Source organism: Rattus norvegicus, chromosome 18, assembly GCF_036323735.1.
Source record: "Rattus norvegicus strain BN/NHsdMcwi chromosome 18, GRCr8, whole genome shotgun sequence".
NCBI classification, from domain to species: domain Eukaryota; kingdom Metazoa; phylum Chordata; class Mammalia; order Rodentia; family Muridae; genus Rattus; species Rattus norvegicus.
Window position 1 is genome coordinate 78,273,441 of NC_086036.1, and position 21,059 is coordinate 78,294,499.

Below are 21,059 nucleotides of genomic sequence, written 5' to 3' on the forward strand. Positions count from 1 at the left end.
TGAGTTCTAGGCAACCCTTATCTACAGAGCAAGTTCATGGTCAGCTAAGGCTACACAAAGAAACACTGTCTCAAAAACAAAAACAAAAATAAAAAAAAGTTCTGAAATCATGGAAAGAAAAAACCACTGACTGTTGTTTCTGGCATAGCACTGTGACAGTAGGCCTGCAGAGTGTTAGAATTACAGACGCACACTGAGATGCCCAGCCCCCGGTGCAGTCCCCAGTGCAGTTCCCGAAATGGAGACCTACGGGTTATTCAGGTAGATGGTGTTTAGCTGGGACAAACACATGAAGGAACATTTTGCTGAAGCAGACACAGGACAGAGGATGTTCTGCTAAAGCAAGCATGTGAAAGGACATGTGATGAAGGCAGACAGCCAATGACACACATGTATTGGTCCACCTTACATTACATGGTTGAGCTGCATTTGTTGGGATGCCATTAAAACACCAAAACACTTCTGGTGGTATACTACAGTTTCTCACAGCTTCTGCAGACTGGGGCTGTTTGGCAGAGTGATGTCAGCTGAGACAGACACGCACACTAAGGCAAGACACGTGTTGAGACAACATGTGGAAGACGCATGTTTGGAGAGTACGGAAGGGACTTGGAAGTTGAACTCAGCTTGCTTACAGAGCTGGCTGTGCAATGCTTATGGGTCTCACATCTTGGTTGATCTTCACTTCCCTGAGAGAAGGGAACGTCTGGCATTCCTCCTGGTCCCTGGCTGGCTCGGGCAGGCAGTGCCACTGCTGCTGATTCGTGTTTGCTACCCCGACTCCACTGAACTGGACTGTGGTGTGTCCATCACATGTCTGCGGGTGGACAGAGCTGCCACTGCTGACCTGGGAACTGAACTGCTGATTTCCAGACAACACAGACAGTGCTTGCTCCAAAGAACCTTTCTAAACAGGTCCATTCTGCCCCCCTGCCCCACCCCCCCCATACCCTTTCTTTCCTACGATCTCTAGTAGATGGTGGGCCACAAGGAGGTTAAAGTGTTCAAGAACCATCATTAAAAAGTTCTGAAAAAAATTAAAGTTACAAGTTCCTTCATTTATGAAAGTCTAGCTAGCTCTTTACCTAGATATTATACTGTCAGTCATGGTTATTATAGATATTATAATGTCTGTGGCCACATGCCTGCCTAGTTTGATACAGTAATGCTGCCATGTCCACCTCCAGACTGGTCACTGGTCACAGGCACCAACAGCCTGCAGACTCAGCCACGTAGAGAATCCCTGTGCTGACAGCCTCCGGCCAGCATCTTCCCACTGCTCACCAGCAGGCATGAACATCCGCTACTGGTTCAAAACCTGCCCGGCTTAAATAACATTTTGTTCACCACATACCACACTGTGCATTATACAATGCAAGGGACAATGTGTATATAGCATCAAGATGCTTTCAACAAGTGGCACGCAAAACTCCAAGTAATCAATCAGAACGTGTCTCACATAACAAGCATTTAAGTTAAAAATTCTGTGAGTTTTTAATAAGGCCTCACACATATCTAACACGAGAGAGCACTCAAAAAGAAAAAGTTTTCAATAAAAAGTTTCACCCACTGTCCTGATCAAACGGCTTTCTTAAGATACCCTTCTATATTCCTAACATCATAACTCAGAATATACAATCAAAAGAGAAGGTCACTGCATCCCAAACCCCCATGTTCATGCACACTGTCCTAGCTGGTGAAAGTCATGGCGTATCAGTCGGAAGCGAGAGCCTCCTGACAACAAAGCTTTTACTTTTTATTTCCTTCCTCACAAATTTCATCTCAGTTCCACTCTTAATTTTTTGGATGCTCCCTCCTTTACACCAGGTCGTGCAGGAAGTAAGTAGGAATTCTGGGACTAAGCTCTTGCTTGTACCTGCAGCACTGTGCGGTGGTGGTGAGGAAGTCAGTTAGACCACGGCTGCCTGCACAGCAGGCCCAGCACTGGGTTTACGCCCTAGCACTCACTCTACCCCCTGGAGGTGATACCCTGAAGCAGGAACGTCCCCTTAGGCTCACGGACTCCAACACTTGTTCCCCACTGGCACTTGTCACTGTTAGAGAAGGCCTCAGAGCCTTTAGAGGGTGTGTGCAGCCTTGCTGCGGAGAGGAGGTCACTGGGAGAAGCCTTGCTGCAGAGAGGAGGTCACTGGGGAAAGCCTTACTGCGGAGAGGAGGTCACTGGGAGAAGGCCTGGGAAGTTTACAGCCTCACCCCACTTCAGGCCACCCTTCTCTGCTTCATTTGTGCAGATGAGGCGAGACCTCTGAACCTTGGGCTCCGGCCGCCACGCCTCGCCTGTCAGTGTGGACTCTCCCCCCGGAACCATAACCCAAATAAAGCTTTCCTTGTCTAAACTGCCTTGGTCACGGTGCTCTATCACAGCAACAACAGAAAGACTAATGCGCCGGGCACAGCGCTGTGTGTCTACAGTCTCAGCACTGAGGAGGCAAAAGGCTGGTCAGAGATTCACCGTCATGCTCAGCTACACTGAGTCCGAGGCAGGCCTGGGCTACATAAAACACTGCCTTTTTGGTTTTTTTGCAAGGAATCGTGTGGACAAAACACACCAGGCCCATGTCACACAAGCCAGAGTGCACCATGAGAGTAAGCAAGGAGGGGGTGACATTAGGACGGGGCCTAACCTTAGGGTGACTGTTAGTGTCAAGTGTACTTTACTGCAAATAGTATGTATCCATTTTTTTCAGTGTTCTGCTTGACATATTTAGAACTCTCTATACAATCCTAGTAGTGTCCTAAAGATATAAGAGTCGGTGACACCATGGAAGGGTGACACTGTGGAAGGGTTTTGGCAATTTCTTCTTGGGCACAGCTCAAATGAGTGATATTTCTTTACAGAACAGGAACAAGAATCAGGACGTTGCCTGCTCTGGTCTCTGCTGAATAAAAACATGTAACAAAGCGGCCAACTCTAAACACAGCTACACTATCAGCTCTAGAACCAGAAAGTCAAGGAAGAAAGCAGGCTTTGCTCCTGATACTAGATTTCACCAGATCTGAACCTGCCAGGTAAAGGAAATACAATGTTATGCAAACACCAGTGCTGAAAAAGACACAGACAAGATGGCCTTAAGCTGTGGGCCAAGAGATGCCTACAGTGTGAACTCACTAACCAGAGATCGTCAGCGTGATCTCCTGTGGAGAGCCCGAGGATGAAGAGGCGGTGGGCCCGGCGGCCTGGGCTAGGACCTGGCTGAGACTGGAGTTGTTGATGGTCAGGGTGATCTCATGCGGGCCGGTCGACGTGGACACGAGGCCTTGTGAAGTCATCACTTGAGGGAGGTCCTGCGTCCCTGTCCATCATCACAAAGCAAATAACTGAGACCTAACGCACACATTTCCCCTGGTTTACAGGAAAAGCATCTTAGTTAAAGAATTATCAATCATTCTAATTGCTTTATCTGAAAGGATAAAACGTGCCCTAGAATTCACAGGCTCTAGGTCTGATTCCCCAGTACACAAAGGAGGAGACACAGGGAAGAGAGCAGGGTAGGAGATGACAATCAAAGGCCAGTGAGCAAAGCATTTCAATGACAACAAAATACACACACTGAATCATCACCACAGAAACTAAGGACACTGGAGGATTTCTCTTTTGTTGGTAAGCTTTACGAAGAAATTAAAACTGTCACTGATTGACCTAAGCCATACGTGTCACCATGAGCAGCAGCACGAGCTCCCAAATCTGACAGTCACAGAGCACTGGCACTTACCAGTGTTGCTGGTGGTCAGCACAGAGTCCTGTTCAGACAGGGGGCCAATGGTCAAGTTGGCAGACGTCACTGTGGGCTGTAAGGACAGGCCCGAGATAGGCTGGATGACAACACTGGCTGGGACGGTACTGTCTGATGTCTGCAGGGAGCTGTTCTGGGAGGCTGTGCTGGACTCCCCTGTGATTGGCTGGGCGAGCAGGCTACTCTGCTGTAGTGTTTGCTGCAAAATGCTCGGATCAATCTGGAAAGCAACAGATGCTCATAGTCAAGTGCCCTGCGTCCGTGTGCCTCAGAAATGTCAAAGCACAGAAAACCATGGGAGTCACCATACCTGTAATGTGATGTTGTTGATGCTGGAGGCATCGATCCCAGATATCTGAACATTTGGTCCAACCAAGTTAGCAGCCAGCTGTAACTGGATGCCTTCCAGGGTGGCCAAACTTCCATCAGTCAGAGACACTGTCAAGTCCCCACCAGCTGGTCAGAGAATGAGAAACAAAAGAACTTAAGTTTTAGAACATAGAAATTTTACATGTTATGTTATCATATGTTAAGGAATACAAATATTTTACTACAAATATGCCTGTATTATCTGCCTCTAACAAAACGGCCCCTGTGAAATAATCTTACTCATTTCAAACAGCAGAAAACAGACTAAAAAAAAAAACTATTGAGTAGCCTACAGTTGGACAGCAACCAGCGAGTGGCAGTGTAGCTCTCTCATGCCCCAAGTAGAGACATGGAGGGGGAAGACCCACTGGACGTCAAACAAGGTAAGAACTGTGGCACTTACTTGTAAGTATACAAACCCAGTGGTGTACATTTAATACGTTTTATGCAAACAATAATAATAGGATAACTCCACTAGACTAAGTCGTGAGAACGCTAATGGGGAGGAAAGGGCGTTTAGACTCACTGAACAACGAGCTTATCAAAGAGGAAATGTGAATGCAGATACAGTGTGTACTTTTCTTGCTGCCTTCTGAGGGAAAGGCTCAAAGAGTGTCTTGCTGTGGGAATGGAGGAGAGGACACATGTTGGTTTCCTACCTGAAACAGAGGCAGGAAGGATTGCCTGGCCCACCAGGCCTGGCTGAAGCATGTTCTGATCAAACTGCCCTGTTAGAACAGAGTTGTTCATGATGAACACGTTGGGGTCAGTGGCAGAGGAGTTGAGAAGGTTCACAGACTGGAGATTTTCTGATGAGCTTCGTGTGACAGGCTTCCTGGCCTTCTTTGGGTCAGATTTGTAATGAAATTGCATATGAGTCTTCCTTCGCCCAGAAGTACGGAAGCGTAGCTCACAGTGAGGGCACTTGAAAGGCTTTGCTCCTGTGTGCAGACGCATGTGCACCTTCAGACTTCCCTTTGTGGAGAAGGCGTTGCTGCAGACGTGACAGCTGAACAGCTTCTGGCCTATAAGAACAGTAGGAAGAATGAGCTACTGACAACCTGAGTTCACAAAAACGCTATACCAGACAGTATGGACACACTGCACTGGCTTCATACACCAAAGGACATTAGGCTCTCAACCAAGAAACTATGACAACAGCAGCAGAAACCCACTGACACACTGTCTAGAGTCTGCAGTTAGCATTTCTACAACCCTCTGAGACTTTGTGTCCTGAAATCATCACACTGCACTTGGAAGAATGTGCACAGAGAACATCCTCAGCCCACAGTCAGGGCTCAGGATGTACTTCCTGTCTATGGACCACGCTCTGAATCTTCCTCATGGTCACCTGCATAACCACCACCAAGGCACAAACGCCACTGATAGTGACTGCCCTGGAAGAACTCAGGATCAAACACCCAGGAAATAAGTACTACTTTTTGCCAGCAATGATCAGGTAGAGTCAGATGCTACAGTAAGTCTGTGATTCTATGCTGCTCGGGGTCTCCAGAGGGAGAAAACACCTTTGTTACCTATCTATGTAACCTGAGCTGAACTCCCAGGCCAGCTGAGGCAGAATACGCTAACTGCACGGAGTAGCACCAGGCATCGAGCATGCGAGCACAGTGGACTAGACGGTAAGCACCAGGCACAGCTAGCCATGCACCCTCAGCAGGTTTACAGTACAGCATAAGGAACAGACACTGGGAGCCTGCCGACACAGCGTGAGAACTCTTAATAGGTGAGGTCGTCCCTGTTTAGCTGCCAACAGTAATGCATCAGGAGAGAGTAACAGAGCTTCACATAAATGTATGAAAGCCCCTCTGTAGATCGTTCAATCGACATCAAGAATTCTGGAATATGGCTAACTTGACGGTGCTACCTAGTGGACAATGGGAGCGATGTCTAACACTCATGGAGCGTTCTATGCTCCTACATGCAAACACTCCCTGCTAGCTATACCTTAGTACATATATAGTCTCCATGCAGTTGGCAAGACTGGGCTGCTATTAGCCCATATCACACAGGATCCTGTGGCTTGGAGAAGATGCCTTACAACTGCAGAACTCAGAGAACAAAGGCTTGTGCTTTTTAAATATAACTGATTTTCAGATCCCCAAATCACATGATGAAAAGAGCCAAAAAACAAGACACCAGTTTCCCCTTGATAACATTATTCTCCTCACATAAAAAGATAATATAATCTGGTAACTATCAAGAGAATTTCCAAACAGCAGCAAAATGGATCTCTTTGGCCAGCCCAAATGAGACTGACAGGGAACCTTGTGAAAGAAGAGCAGAAGGATGAACAAGAACAGCGATAATTTATAATTTGATTTTTGAGATTTTTTTGATTTCCCTTTTATATAAATAAATGAATAAATAAACAAACAAACCTTTTACGTCTATTGTTTTTTTAGTTCCTAATTTTGAGTTCTCTATAATTTTGAAACCTCTGTGCAAAAAACATTAAGTAAGGCATCTGCAGTGCTGAGGGGCCACTCCTTACCTGTGTGGGTCTTCACGTGGCAATCTAGAGTGGACTTCACAGTAAAGCTCTTTCCACATTCATCACACTTATATGGCTTCTCTCCAGTATGGATTCTAACATGCCTATTAAGAAAGCATTTCTAGTAAGGGACTTGGTTTTTAACTACATCCATATTTTAGCTTTTTAAGCTTGACTACATGACAAATGAGCAGTCCATGGATCACGCACTGTGTGAGTGAAGACGGACTGCTGTGGCGGTTACTGAGGTACTAGACGAGCCCTTCCTGCAGGCTCAGTGTCTCCTAGAGCCACACGTAGTGTCCTACTGAAAACTGGGTAACAGTGTCTGCTATGGCTTGTTTCTTCCCACTCTACACAGCTCTGGAGCTCTACAGTTCAGAGTTTATGACGCTCTGAATAGGAATGGCCCCAGAGACTCACATATGTGAATACTTGGACCATAGGGAGTAGCACTATTAGGAGGTGTGGCCTTATTGGAATAGGTGTGCTTTCTTGAAGGAAGTGTCACTGTGGGAGCAGGCTTTGAGGTCTCAGAAGCTCAAACCAGTTCACTCCCTGCTCCTTCTGATCTGAATGTAGAACTCTCAGCTTCTTTTCCAGCACCACGTCTGCCTGCAGGCTGCCATGCTTCCCAACACGATGATAAATGACTAAGCCTCTGAAACTGTAAGCCAGCTCCAATGAAATGCTGACCTTAGTAAGAGTTGCTGTGGTCATGCTGTCTGTTTACAACCATGGAAACCTCACTATGACAGGGTCCCAGGTTCCTCACTACTCTGCTACACTCTATCCTGAGTGTCAATCATCAGTTGCTGCTTGTCTGTGACATCTGCTGGTCACTAGTCTGTCCTGTGTCCTCTCACTGATGCCCAGCCCTCTGTAAGAAGATATCTGCTGGTCTTCTATACTTGACGCAGCCAAGCACTCTCTCTGTTCCTCAACTAAGTTGGTTCATTTTCTACTTCTATTGCAATCATACAGAAAAATGCATAAGCAGTGGAGTTCCTCGTGACGGTTCGGTATGAGCTCACTACCAAGTTGACGCAGGCTTACAACCACATACCCACAGCTAACTTCCCACACTAGAGTGACAAGCACTGAGGTACACATTCACATCTGCAAGAGCTGCAGAAGAGCAGCAGCAGCCTCACCTCACCAGGTCACTGGGCTTCTTGAAGCTCTTAGGACAATACGTGCAACAGTTGGCGTGCTTGGGCTCGGCCTCGAGCTCTGCTTGCTTATCCTTCATCTCACTGATGCGGTCCTTTTCTGCAGCCGACTGCACCAGGACCTTCTCAGACACTGTAGCACTCTCCTGGGGCTGAATTTTGGCAAGCTGGGCTGTCTCCTCCTCTGTGAAAGTAATGACCTCAGGACGAGGCTTTCTTGATGCGCTCCTGTCAGAATTCTCTTCATCTTCCTCCACACATGTGTCTATTAAAAGCATAAGAAAAAGGGTACAAAGTCAACAATAAAAATCAAGTTTCAACATAAGAAAGCGAAGATGAAATGAAGTTAGAATCAGTAAGCCACATTCCAAGCAGCGAACAGCTGCTCTTCCACTTGGAGCTGATGGGAACTCATCTGACCAGGAAGAAGGAAGAAAAAACAGAGACTGGGAAGAGAGCACTGTGGGCAAAGGGTGGCTTCTGCCAGTACAGGGCCAGCAGGAGTTTAAAAAGCATCACAGCCCACAAAGCCAGGACTCATAGACTATGTGACTATAGGCCAAAACTGATTACTAGGTAAATAAAACCAGATGCTCAAACACCAGAGGCCAACTTAATAAAATAATAAAATAACAAAGAGTCCTCAATTAAAGAATGGAGAAAAGACACTTTAAATCAATCTCTCTCCCTCCCTCCCTCCCTCCCTCCCTCTCTCTCTCTCTCTCTCTCTCTCTCTCTCTCTCTCTCTGTCTCACACACACACACACACTCTGCATGGCTGTGTAAGAACTGCACTCACTAACGTGACAGTGCTGCACACTGGCATCAGCTGTGTAATAGAGCACGCACATTCATTCCAACTCCAATGTCACCCGTGGGTTTACAAAAGGAAACCATCCACAAACAGAAGCAGCGTGAGTGAACACCGAGTAATAAGCACAGCGGGAGGGAGCTGGACAAATTAACCCGGGTATTTGGTAGGAAGCAAGATGAGCGTCCCAAACTGCAGGGCCTAGTGTGAATTCAGTGAGCTACTGTAATGTGACACCAGCATATCTCTGGCCAGAAGGAAACTCTCACGGGGCACCCTACAATTTCAGGGAAAATGAAAAATGAGCTGTGCCTTGACTCACTGCACATCGTATTAACTATACGTATGTCTGTTGTACACGTGTGCCCACGGCATCACACAGCACAAATCACACAACAAAACTACGTATACGCATCTGTCAAATACATGTGTAAACCTCAGTCGAGGGAAATTAAAATGCGGAATCATAGAATCACAGCACAGCATCAGAGGCTAGAATGAGCTCTACACAATGCTCGTGAACGCAGTGGCCGCTGAATACAGAACACGTCAGCGCATGGGCACTGGACAGCCCCAGGCCCCTGTGTCTTCACTGTGAGCCTTTCAACATTCTCTGAGGCCAAGCAGGCCTCCACATTCAGAAAAGAAAAAAAAGACACACGCGCGCGCGGGGGCGGGGGTGTGTTACAGCTATATTAATTCCCGGGACTCCATGAAGGTGGAAGAAGAGAACCAAGTTCACAAGTTGCCCTCTGACCTCCACACATACACAAATCATTTTCACTTATAATAATTTTCAAATTAAAAATACAAGGTACTATTAAGCTTAATCTGTAAGACTACAATGCAATTGAAAAGTAAACTGACATCTGACCAGTAAAGTTGCAATTTAAAACAGAAATACCTCCTCCCTCTGTTTCTGCAACTGCTGAGGCTACAGAAGAAACTGCTTGGTGCCTCTTCATGTGCTTTCGACAGTGGATCGCAGTGCGGAAGCCCTCCTCACAGAACGGACACTTGTACGGCTTCATGCTCATGTGTGTGGCCATGTGCCGCGTGAGGCTGCCATTGGTTGTGAAAGAGGCACTGCAGACGCTGCAGCTGAATGCCTTGACACCTACAGCGATAGACAGGAGCGTGTCAGAGAGGGCCTTACTCCAGTATCTTCAAGTCATAGGCACTTGAGACAAACAGACTTGGAACAGCAGAGTCTATGTGGCGTTCAGGTTATGACATTTTAACTGGACAGTGCTAGAAACGCAGACGCTAACAGAGCATGTCTGATGACATTCTCTCCTACAGTGAACGGCCCTGAGAAGAGGCTGCTCACAGCAAAGCAAGATGGCCCTGTCTGGTACAACAGTGCCTCAGAAGCAGCACCTGCCTGACCCTAGCTTCCCTCATTTTGACTCTCCCTGCCTCCTGAACAGCTCTTCCTATATTCTAGTATCCCAGAACCGACTTTCCAACAGCCCTAAAACCACTCCCTCGTCACCAACAGACTCATCCTCAGGCTTTTCTTCTGTACGCATCTGTAAGTGGTACAATGTCATTTTCAAATAAGGCCGTATACAGAACACATATTGATGTTAAATCTGTAATTCTATTAAATGGAATGTGTTCAATGGGTAACTATAATCTAATCACGAGCCATGTCATAAATGGCCATGCTATATTTATAAAAGATTTATCAAATTGATGAGGATAAAACAATCAACCGTAACTTTGAAATGGGAGAGGGATTAGAACTGGCAGTTCTCAGCAAGTGCACGGGAAGAAGTTCAACACCATGGACCACTTGGAATACACAAATCAAACCCCAACAAGTGACAACTGCCCACCCAAGAATGGTGACAGCAAGAAAAACACACTACAATGTCCTGATCTGGATGCAGAAGAGTCAGACCTTCATACATGTGCTGGACAACATGTTACTTGAGAAACAGTTTGTATTAAACATGAAACTTTACAAGTGGATTTGCTTTTGTGTGCTTTGAACCCAGGATTTTGCACATGCTGGGTTCTCCAATAATCGTCATCCCCAGCCCTAAAAAAGCTGTTCTTATGGCCCAGCATCTGCATTCCTGGATGCTAAAGCCAGATCCATATTCATAGGTCAAACAGTAGACCTAATTGGTCAGTAAATTCAACTTGCTTTGTCTGTATAATCAATTAGTATGGATCATAAAAAGGACCATCACACTAATACATGCTACAGCACAGATGAGCATTGAACACCACGCTATAATATACGGAGTGAAAAGACTGACCAATACAGACCATCTATGAGCTCACTCCTGGGCAGTGTTTACAACAGGCAGTCTACAGAGGCAGACAGATTAAGGATCATTTACAGTTGGTGGTATTAAGAGAAAAAGGGAGAGAATGATAAAAAGCCAAGACTTCCTCTTGGATGCAATAAGAACATAAGAATGCACAGTGGTGCTTGTGGCACTCTGTAGATGGCTAACCACTGCGAGTGAACTGCACGACGCATCTGAATGACGCAGGGATTCCATCAATGAAGCTGAAACTTGAAGAAAGTCACAAATTCTACAGAAAACAGACAGTAACCTGTGTGTGTCTTCTCGTGGGACTTGAGGACACCAGAGGAGACAAAACCACGCCCACAGAGCTTGCATTTGTAGGGCTTCTCCCCCGTGTGTGAGCGCACATGCTGCTTCAAGTGACTGGACTTCTTGAAGCCTTTGTGGCAATAGTCACACCTAGAAGTAAAACACAGAGAACTCAGGCCCTGCTCACTCAGAGCCAATTCCTGAGCAGCCCCACCAGGCCACACGAGAGAACAAAGGTAGCTTCAGCACGCTCACCGCGTGGTCAGTGACCTTGGCTAAGCCATGGCACTGCCTACACTCAGGCAGTACAAGGGGCCGTACAAAACAGAGGGAAGGACAATTGCCTGCTAGATCAAGCTCTGCACAGGGTATTAGTAATCTTAAATGCGTTATTTTGAATTGGTAAATGCGCTAACTCGGCAGGACACAAAGCATTTCATGTAATCAACCACTGAGCATGAGAAGCACAACTGTCTGGATGCCTTATAAACACGGAGTGATAACAAAGACTATTTTATAATCCAAGAAAACTGAGTTGCAAGGCACTTGGCCACTGCAGGTGCACCGTCGGCACTCAGCCTCAGGAGCTGGGCCTGGGCCAGGATTACCTGTAAGAGCGCCTGCTCTGGTCCTCGCTGTCCCCCAGGAACTGTGGGCGGTGTGTTTGGAGGTCCAGATCCTCCTGAGATGACTCTGGAAGCAAACGAGTTGCCTAGAATGATAAAGGAATATAAAGGAAGGATGTAGGAATATCTTATCTATTATAAGTATAAGATAACAATACAACCAAAGAGATAAATGTTCAAATGCAGAGAAAAACCACAAGTAATCTACTGTAGTCATTTGAAACAGGGAAAATATAAACCATTGGCACAGACTGCTGATTAATGAACTATCCACAGGTCTAGTTAGCCAAATTTGCTATCTTGATGAAGCTTGTCTCCAACTCATGGTGGTCCTAGCTCAGCCTCAACTTCCGTGCCCACTAACAAGCAGTACCTGCCCACTAACAAGCAGTACCTGCCCACTAACAAGCAGTACCTGCCCACTAACAAGCAGTACCTGCCCACTAACAAGCAGTACCTGCCCACTAACAAGCAGTACCTGCCCACTAACAAGCAGTACCTGCCCACTAACAAGCAGTACCTGCCCACTAACAAGCAGTACCTGCACACTAACAAGCAGTACCTGCCCACTAACAAGCAGTACCTGCCCACTAACAAGCAGTACCTGCCCACTAACAAGCAGTACCTGCCCACTAACAAGCAGTACCTGCCCACTAACAAGCAGTACCAGCCCACTAACAAGCAGTACCTGCCCACTAACAAGCAGTACCTGCCCACTAACAAGCAGTACCAGCCCACTAACAAGCAGTACCTGCCCACTAACAAGCAGTACCTGCCCACTAACAAGCAGTACCTGCCCACTAACAAGCAGTACCTGCCCACTAACAAGCAGTACCAGCACACTAACAAGCAGTACCTGCCCACTAACAAGCAGTACCTGCCCACTAACAAGCAGTACCTGCCCACTAACAAGCAGTACCTGCACACTAACAAGCAGTACCTGCCCACTAACAAGCAGTACCTGCCCACTAACAAGCAGTACCTGCACACTAACAAGCAGTACCTGCCCACTAACAAGCAGTACCTGCCCACTAACAAGCAGTACCAGCCCACTAACAAGCAGTACCTGCCCACTAACAAGCAGTACCTGCCCACTAACAAGCAGTACCTGCCCACTAACAAGCAGTACCTGCCCACTAACAAGCAGTACCTGCCCACTAACAAGCAGTACCTGCCCACTAACAAGCAGTACCTACCAGCACACTAACAAGCAGTACCTACCAGCACACTAACAAGCAGTACCTGCACACTAACAAGCAGTACCTGCCCACTAACAAGCAGTACCAGCACACTAACAAGCAGTACCTGCCCACTAACAAGCAGTACCTGCCCACTAACAAGCAGTACCTGCCCACTAACAAGCAGTACCTGCCCACTAACAAGCAGTACCTGCCCACTAACAAGCAGTACCTGCCCACTAACAAGCAGTACCTGCACACTAACAAGCAGTACCTGCCCACTAACAAGCAGTACCTGCCCACTAACAAGCAGTACCTGCCCACTAACAAGCAGTACCTGCCCACTAACAAGCAGTACCTGCCCACTAACAAGCAGTACCTGCCCACTAACAAGCAGTACCTGCCCACTAACAAGCAGTACCTGCCCACTAACAAGCAGTACCAGCCCACTAACAAGCAGTACCTGCCCACTAACAAGCAGTACCTGCCCACTAACAAGCAGTACCAGCCCACTAACAAGCAGTACCTGCCCACTAACAAGCAGTACCTGCCCACTAACAAGCAGTACCTGCCCACTAACAAGCAGTACCTGCCCACTAACAAGCAGTACCAGCACACTAACAAGCAGTACCTGCCCACTAACAAGCAGTACCTGCCCACTAACAAGCAGTACCTGCCCACTAACAAGCAGTACCTGCCCACTAACAAGCAGTACCTGCCCACTAACAAGCAGTACCTGCACACTAACAAGCAGTACCTGCCCACTAACAAGCAGTACCTGCCCACTAACAAGCAGTACCTGCACACTAACAAGCAGTACCTGCCCACTAACAAGCAGTACCTGCCCACTAACAAGCAGTACCTGCCCACTAACAAGCAGTACCTGCCCACTAACAAGCAGTACCTGCCCACTAACAAGCAGTACCTGCCCACTAACAAGCAGTACCTGCCCACTAACAAGCAGTACCTGCCCACTAACAAGCAGTACCTGCCCACTAACAAGCAGTACCTACCAGCACACTAACAAGCAGTACCTACCAGCACACTAACAAGCAGTACCTGCACACTAACAAGCAGTACCTGCACACTAACAAGCAGTACCTGCCCACTAACAAGCAGTACCTGCCCACTAACAAGCAGTACCTGCCCACTAACAAGCAGTACCTGCCCACTAACAAGCAGTACCTGCACACTAACAAGCAGTACCTGCCCACTAACAAGCAGTACCTGCCCACTAACAAGCGGTACCTGCCCACTAACAAGCGGTACCTGCCCACTAACAAGCAGTACCTGCCCACTAACAAGCAGTACCTGCCCACTAACAAGCAGTACCTGCCCACTAACAAGCAGTACCTACCAGCACACTAACAAGCAGTACCTGCCCACTAACAAGCAGTACCTGCCCACTAACAAGCAGTACCTGCACACTAACAAGCAGTACCTGCCCACTAACAAGCAGTACCTGCCCACTAACAAGCAGTACCTGCCCACTAACAAGCAGTACCTGCCCACTAACAAGCAGTACCTGCACACTAACAAGCAGTACCTACCAGCACAAAGTACAAACAAACATGGCTCATCTGAGAGGCTCATCTGAGAGGCTCATCTGAGAGGCTCATCTGAGAGGCTCATCTGAGAGGCTCATCTGAGAGGCTCATCTGAGAGGCTCATCTGAGAGGCTCATCTGAGAGGCTCATCTGAGAGGCTCATCTGAGAGGCTCATCTGAGAGGCTCATCTGAGAGGCTCATCTGAGAGGCTCATCTGAGAGGCTCATCTGAGAGGCTCATCTGAGAGGCTCATCTGAGAGGCTCATCTGAGAGGCTCATCTGAGAGGCTCATCTGAGAGGCTCATCTGAGAGGCTCATCTGAGAGGCTCATCTGAGAGGCTCATCTGAGAGGCTCATCTGAGAGGCTCATCTGAGAGGCTCATCTGAGAGGCTCATCTGAGAGGCTCATCTGAGAGGCTCATCTGAGAGGCTCATCTGAGAGGCTCATCTGAGAGGCTCATCTGAGAGGCTCATCTGAGAGGCTCATCTGAGAGGCTCATCTGAGAGGCTCATCTGAGAGGCTCATCTGAGAGGCTCATCTGAGAGGCTCATCTGAGAGGCTCATCTGAGAGGCTCATCTGAGAGGCTCATCTGAGAGGCTCATCTGAGAGGCTCATCTGAGAGGCTCATCTGAGAGGCTCATCTGAGAGGCTCATCTGAGAGGCTCATCTGAGAGGCTCATCTGAGAGGCTCATCTGAGAGGCTCATCTGAGAGGCTCATCTGAGAGGCTCATCTGAGAGGCTCATCTGAGAGGCTCATCTGAGAGGCTCATCTGAGAGGCTCATCTGAGAGGCTCATCTGAGAGGCTCATCTGAGAGGCTCATCTGAGAGGCTCATCTGAGAGGCTCATCTGAGAGGCTCATCTGAGAGGCTCATCTGAGAGGCTCATCTGAGAGGCTCATCTGAGAGGCTCATCTGAGAGAGGTTACTTCCATCAGCTTCGCTCTCCCACTTGTGCATGACTGGGTACTAAACACCCTATATTCTACGGATTGGCGCTACTCTGTGACACTCTCAGTGACTGGTAGAACTTTCCTGGGGAGGACCCATTGGAGACTACTGTTGTTGAGGGTGTGCCCTTGGAGGGGAGATAGGAACCCACCACTTTCCCCTCTCCCACAGATGTCACACGGTAAGCATTTTCTTCCTCCACACATGGCCCCTGGATAATCCCAGGCCCTGTCACAGAGCCCACCGCAATAGACCTCGTAGGTTATTGACTGAAGTCTCTGAATTTGTGATGAAGATATCCCTCTCCGTCTTTAGGTTGGTTATCTGAGGTACACTGCTGGTGTGAACAAATATGCTACCTTCTGAAGAGAGCAGACTTCTCTTTGTCACAAGAGGCCTAGGCAAAGAAAAGCCACCTCTACCTCTCAGAGGTAGTACCACAGAGCAGCCATCCTGACGAAAGGACCATAGCCCACAGCACCACAGCAGCACTGAACGTAACCTTCTCAATGCTTCCTGACTTCACTCTGGACAGAGAGCAAACAGGCATGAAAGCAGCTGCTCTCTCACTTGTCCACCCCCTGCCATGAGCAATGGACAGAGTTGGCTGCGTCACTTGCAGCTTGTAGGAAAGCCCTACACAGAGGGCTGAGCAGCAAGGCTCTACCCAGAGGGCTGAGCGGCAAGGCTCTACCCAGAGGGCTGTGCAGCAAGGCGGAGCTGCTACCCAGCATGCACTGGCATCAGTCGCATCACCTGCTAAGAGCTGTGTGGCTGCTACCTCAGAGCAACCACCCTGACTTCGGCATGCCCACTAACATCAGGAGATTTTTAAAATTTTAACTATTGACTTGGCTGTCATTTTAAATACTATTTAAAAACTTGCAAAAGAAAAAAAACATCAAACGAACACTTCAGTGTCCCTAACTTGAGTAAGAGAATAAAAATTATTTATAAATGAAAATGCTATTTTTAAGGCCTATTATTTAAATAAACAGTGTTTTGTATAATATTTATTTTTAACATATCAATAATAATTTTATTTTCCTTCTAACAAAAGCAATATTCTTATATAATACACTAGTAAATCCAGCTTCTGATATAATACACCAGTAAATTGGTGGCTTTCAGTCAAAATGGCAAAGGTGCCATGGTGCTTACTAATCTGAGGTACAGTTACCATGCTTTGCACATGATGCATCAGATGCAGTAACCTGAGTGTACCAGATGTAGGTATGCCATGGCAAGTGCATTCTGAATTATTCCAGCACAAGACAGACAGATGTCTGCTGACTGAGGAACTACCCAGCCCTTCTCCACACTCACCACATTGATGGCATCAGAGCTTGGGACCTGCAGTAAGTTTTGCTGGTGGAAACTCGTGGACAAGGCCTGGGACTCGAGGGTGCTAGAGTCCTGCAGCTGCTGCACAGGTGGGAAGGAAGTCTGCTGGCTGTACGTGTCAGTCACTGTGAAACCTGAAAGAAATTAGGTCAGGAGCTCTGCAGCAAGTGCCAGTTACACAAAGGGTACAAGTACAGTTACAGAGAAGACGTGTAGAGCCAGTTTCTGTTCCCGCATGAGAGGCGAGAGGAGAACGTTCCTTCAGCAGCTCTAAGTCTCTGCTAAGGCAGTAGGAGGCTGGGTCCTGTCCAAGTCCCTGAGACACAGGTTTTTACTCCAGCCGTGAACACCAGTTCATTCTAACCTTAACGCATTGCTTCCTCTGGGATAGGGACTCTGGGTAGAATGGCTGTAAAATTCACTTTTTAGGAATTATGAGAATACAAAATATTATACACAAATGCATGCAGTTGCTATGTTTAAACCATCAATTTTACAAGAGCCATCAAAGAAACACCAAAGCTTTGCAAGCTAAACCCAGTATGGTGAACTGGTTTGCAAGCTTACTGAAATTCACACTGACCTTGTGGAAGTCCTGCCGACTCAAAGGATGGCTGTGGAGTGCCCTGCTCTTCAAACTGGTCCATGTGTCCTGGGAGAGGAGCCTGGGAAGCTGCGAACCCATCTAAGGGCAAAGAGAGAGGAACACACACAGGCAAGATTCATCCCCATCTGCTGACTCATCATCCAGAAGCATACTACTGAATTTTCAAAACTTAATATCCTCATTTTGGAAAGACAAGAGGAAGATAACGTTCATTGTTCGAAAAGGTTTTTTAAATATGTCAATATTCTGAAATGTAATTATACTTAATAATTATGTAAAATTCAGGCTTCACAGGGGATAAAACGTGTACATTCATGCCCACAGACTAAATAAACTTTAGGACATTCACAGATCATAACCATAAACCAGCTGGCAAATTGTCTGCTAACAATAGGTAAGAAGCACTCCGGCGTGCAGACTGTAAGTTACAACGAGCAGCTTCCACAGCTGAATGTCACGGCTCACACACAGATAACTGGCACAAACCATGACTTTAAAAGGCAAGCAGGACAGTTGTGTGATTCAGGAGTGCAGTGCTTAGCCTACACAATGCTCTGGGTATTATCCCCAGTGCCAGGAGCTATCAAGGAGAAGCTGAAAACCAGCAGGCAATCTTCCTGAGATGGTTCTGCCATAGACTGTCAAAGTTAATGATGGATTTGCTTCTCTAGGCAAGACCGAGAAGATTTCATTTTAGGAGAGATTCCTGCTATTAATACACTTTTCCTGTTATTATTAAATGTACAGCCCACCCTTCTGAGCAGGTGTAGGAAAAATACAGAAGGTGTACTGTCTTATAGTGATGCTACATAGACAAAGAGATGCTTTCTTAATTCTTAATGATAAGTCTATAAAAGAGTTCCTAAGATTATATTAGTAATTAAGATCTTTTATAATAGAACTTTTATTAAGTTCTGATGTCAACACTGCAATGAGAAACTCTGCCAGTGTTCAAGTGTCATGAGTTAATTGCTTCTGAGATAGAAAGCAGGCATCTGCAACTTAGAGCACATTCCAAGAGGTTGTAAAACCATTAACCAAAGGTCATAAAAAGGGACCTAGTGATTTACTATAGGTGGAAGGACAGAAGATAAAATACTGACTGGGTCTACCCACACAAAACTTCAATGATAACTTAGTTACGGCCTTTAAATCTCGCTAGTGACAGGAGATGAATGCTTAGCCAGATAATGATTCTTAATGGATATCCATGTAAATATTCTCTGTTGTGAACTTATTCAATTTATGATTTAAATTTGTTTGAACTTCTAGTGAACTTTTGTAAAAAAAAAAAAAAAGTGATGCTTGAATAAACCATGTGATCTACTCTCCTAGAAAAGGTACAAAAGACCAGCAAACATTACACTGCATAGCACTTGGGGTAAAGGATTGGGAGCAAGGCGTCAGGAGTAGGACCATCAGGAACAAGGGCACATCACATCAGAGCAGGAGGGAGAGCACGATTTGAAGGAGATGCAGAGTGGAATAACTTAGAAATTAAAAGGCAACTTAAAAAACTAAGAGAGCAATGTGCAGAATGCAGAGAGAAAGAGGAAAAGCAGCAGCTGCAGAGAGCAGAAGGAGCAGGCTCCTCCTTACCATGGGGCAGAACAGGTCTTTTCTTAATAGCAGGGCAGGCTTAGTCTTATTAAATAGAACAAGTCTTTTTTTCTTACAAACTTGGGTTTAATTCATTTTGCATTAAAAGTGTAGAACATTTTTCTCTCTCTAATGCAATAAAGATTGGAGCTCAGCTTTCATCCACAACGAGTGAGTTCTTTCTGCACTGGTGCTTGCTCCACATGTGTGTGTGTGTGTGTGTGTGTGTGTGTGTGTGTGTGTGTGTGTGCGCGCGCGTAAGTACGGAATTATGAGATAAGTATGTAACCAGGCCCAACAGGTTTGAATGGAAAAGTAAGAATATGTGTGTATAAATCTAATATGAATTTATTAGTTTAATCCATATTTGCTTGTGTAAAAGTTTTCCCTTCAGCAAGCATGATTTTCTTCTCCTGGGTCAATGGAAGTTTATTGCTCCAAACTTCGCCCTAGACTGACAAGTGAGAGGCATCTGGACAAGGGGGAAAAGCTCTAGCAATTAATCCATTATTTAATCCCCCTCTGTTTATTGTTTCTTATGAAGTGCTAAGAGCCAGAGACTGCAGTTTCTAGGCTCACAGGAACTCAAACAAGCAGGTCAGCTACCATAACAAAGTGACTTAGACTCAGGATAGATAAACATTTTATAAACAACGATCCTAAGTATCTTGCCCCCCTGCCTACGCTCCTCTTCCCCCTTGGCTTACTGAAAGGATGGAAAGGAAGGATGGAAAGGAAGGATGGAAAGGAAGGAAGGAAGGAAGGAAGGAAGGAAGGGAGGGAGGGAGGGAGGGAGGGAGGGAGGGAGGGAGGGAGGGAGGAAGGGAGGAAGGGAGGAAGGAAGGAAGGACCGACCACTGGGGTTGTCCCCTGACTGAGTCTCAGAACCACAAGCCTTCCTGGGGTCATGTGAAAGCTAAAGCTCCTCAAACAGTACCTTCATCATCAGCTTCCAAAGGCTGATCTGCCAACTGCTGTCCAAGTGCTGTATCTTCTGTGCCTACCACGTGCTGTGGCCCCAGTTCCAGGATAGATTCAGGGTCTGCTGCCACTGTCTCTGGAGTCTGCTGCAGCTCTGCACTTTCAATCTCCACAGGCATGGGAGCTGACACCTGTATGCTCTGCTGGTCCACAGTGCTTTCCTCATCCATGGAGGACGCCTCCTGATGCTGCTGGAGCTGCTGGGCCAGTTCGTATCTTTGGAGAAGCAAAACAATTTATAATACACATCAATAGCCGAAATGCAGCTGCAAAAGATATCATTCACTAAAACACTATTTTTACTCTCAATTATTTCATTTTGAAGTCATGGCTTCATTCTAGCTAAAAGTTAACTACTTTATGATTCTAAAGAATCTCCTGGGGTTGGGGATTTAGCTCAGTGGTAGAGCGCTTGCCTAGCAAGCACAAGGCCCTGGGTTCGGTCCCCAGCTCCAAAAAAAAAAGAAAAAGAAAAAAAAAAAAAAGAATCTCCTGTTGCCTTCGATTGCTGTCAGCAATCACGGGACTCAAAGCCACACGTACAACAATGCATAATGTTTACAGAACCACGGTAATGGCCCACACGTGAAGCTCAGTACTGGGAGGCTGAAGCAGGAGAGCAGCTCATTCAAAGGTACCCTGGACTACAGAATGGAGCAGTTTCAGCATACGCCACGCTCCTTTAAAAATAATCTTCCACCTGCTGCCTTTCTAGTCCAGGAGGGGCAGTTTTTGTGCTACGGTATGGATATAAAGCCCACCCACCCACAAGTCATGTGTTGATTGTGAAGACTGTTTCCAATATAGCAATGCTCAGAGGTGAGACTTTGAGGAAATGACTACATTAGGAGGATCTGACTTACTCAATGGCAGATTCCCTTGCTAAATTCCTAATATTCTGGGGAAGGTGTTGAACAAAGGAATTAGGAAGCCTGCCTTTCAAGATGGGCACTTGTCTTCTGACCCTTCCTTTGCCTTTTTGCTTCCTCAGCGCTAAGAGATTAGCAGACTCTGTCAGATGTCTCCCCT

At 46.6% G+C, this 21,059-nt stretch overlaps 1 protein-coding gene across 9 annotated transcripts in view; it reads right to left on the reverse strand.

Moving 5' to 3' along the window:
• Zfp236 (zinc finger protein 236) overlaps positions 1–21,059 on the reverse strand; it is a 99,790-nt gene that overhangs the window by 22,193 nt on the left and 56,538 nt on the right. For 8 of the 9 annotated variants that reach the window (XR_361554.4, NM_001427206.1, XM_008772218.4 and 5 more), the window contains 12 exons: positions 19,987–20,246; positions 17,427–17,528; positions 16,826–16,977; positions 11,804–11,907; positions 11,194–11,345; positions 9,524–9,736; positions 7,791–8,073; positions 6,637–6,740; positions 4,784–5,149; positions 4,066–4,211; positions 3,735–3,975; positions 3,135–3,314 (listed from right to left, as the gene is read on the reverse strand). Coding sequence is in view for 8 of the 9 variants with exons in the window: in NM_001427206.1 (NP_001414135.1) it covers positions 3,135–3,314; positions 3,735–3,975; positions 4,066–4,211; positions 4,784–5,149; positions 6,637–6,740; positions 7,791–8,073; positions 9,524–9,736; positions 11,194–11,345; positions 11,804–11,907; positions 16,826–16,977; positions 17,427–17,528; positions 19,987–20,246 (2,303 nt within the window). In the remaining variant the exon portion in view is untranslated. The remainder of the gene's footprint in view (positions 1–3,134; positions 3,315–3,734; positions 3,976–4,065; positions 4,212–4,783; positions 5,150–6,636; positions 6,741–7,790; positions 8,074–9,523; positions 9,737–11,193; positions 11,346–11,803; positions 11,908–16,825; positions 16,978–17,426; positions 17,529–19,986; positions 20,247–21,059) is intronic. The other variant, XM_006255013.4, reaches the window with a different exon arrangement.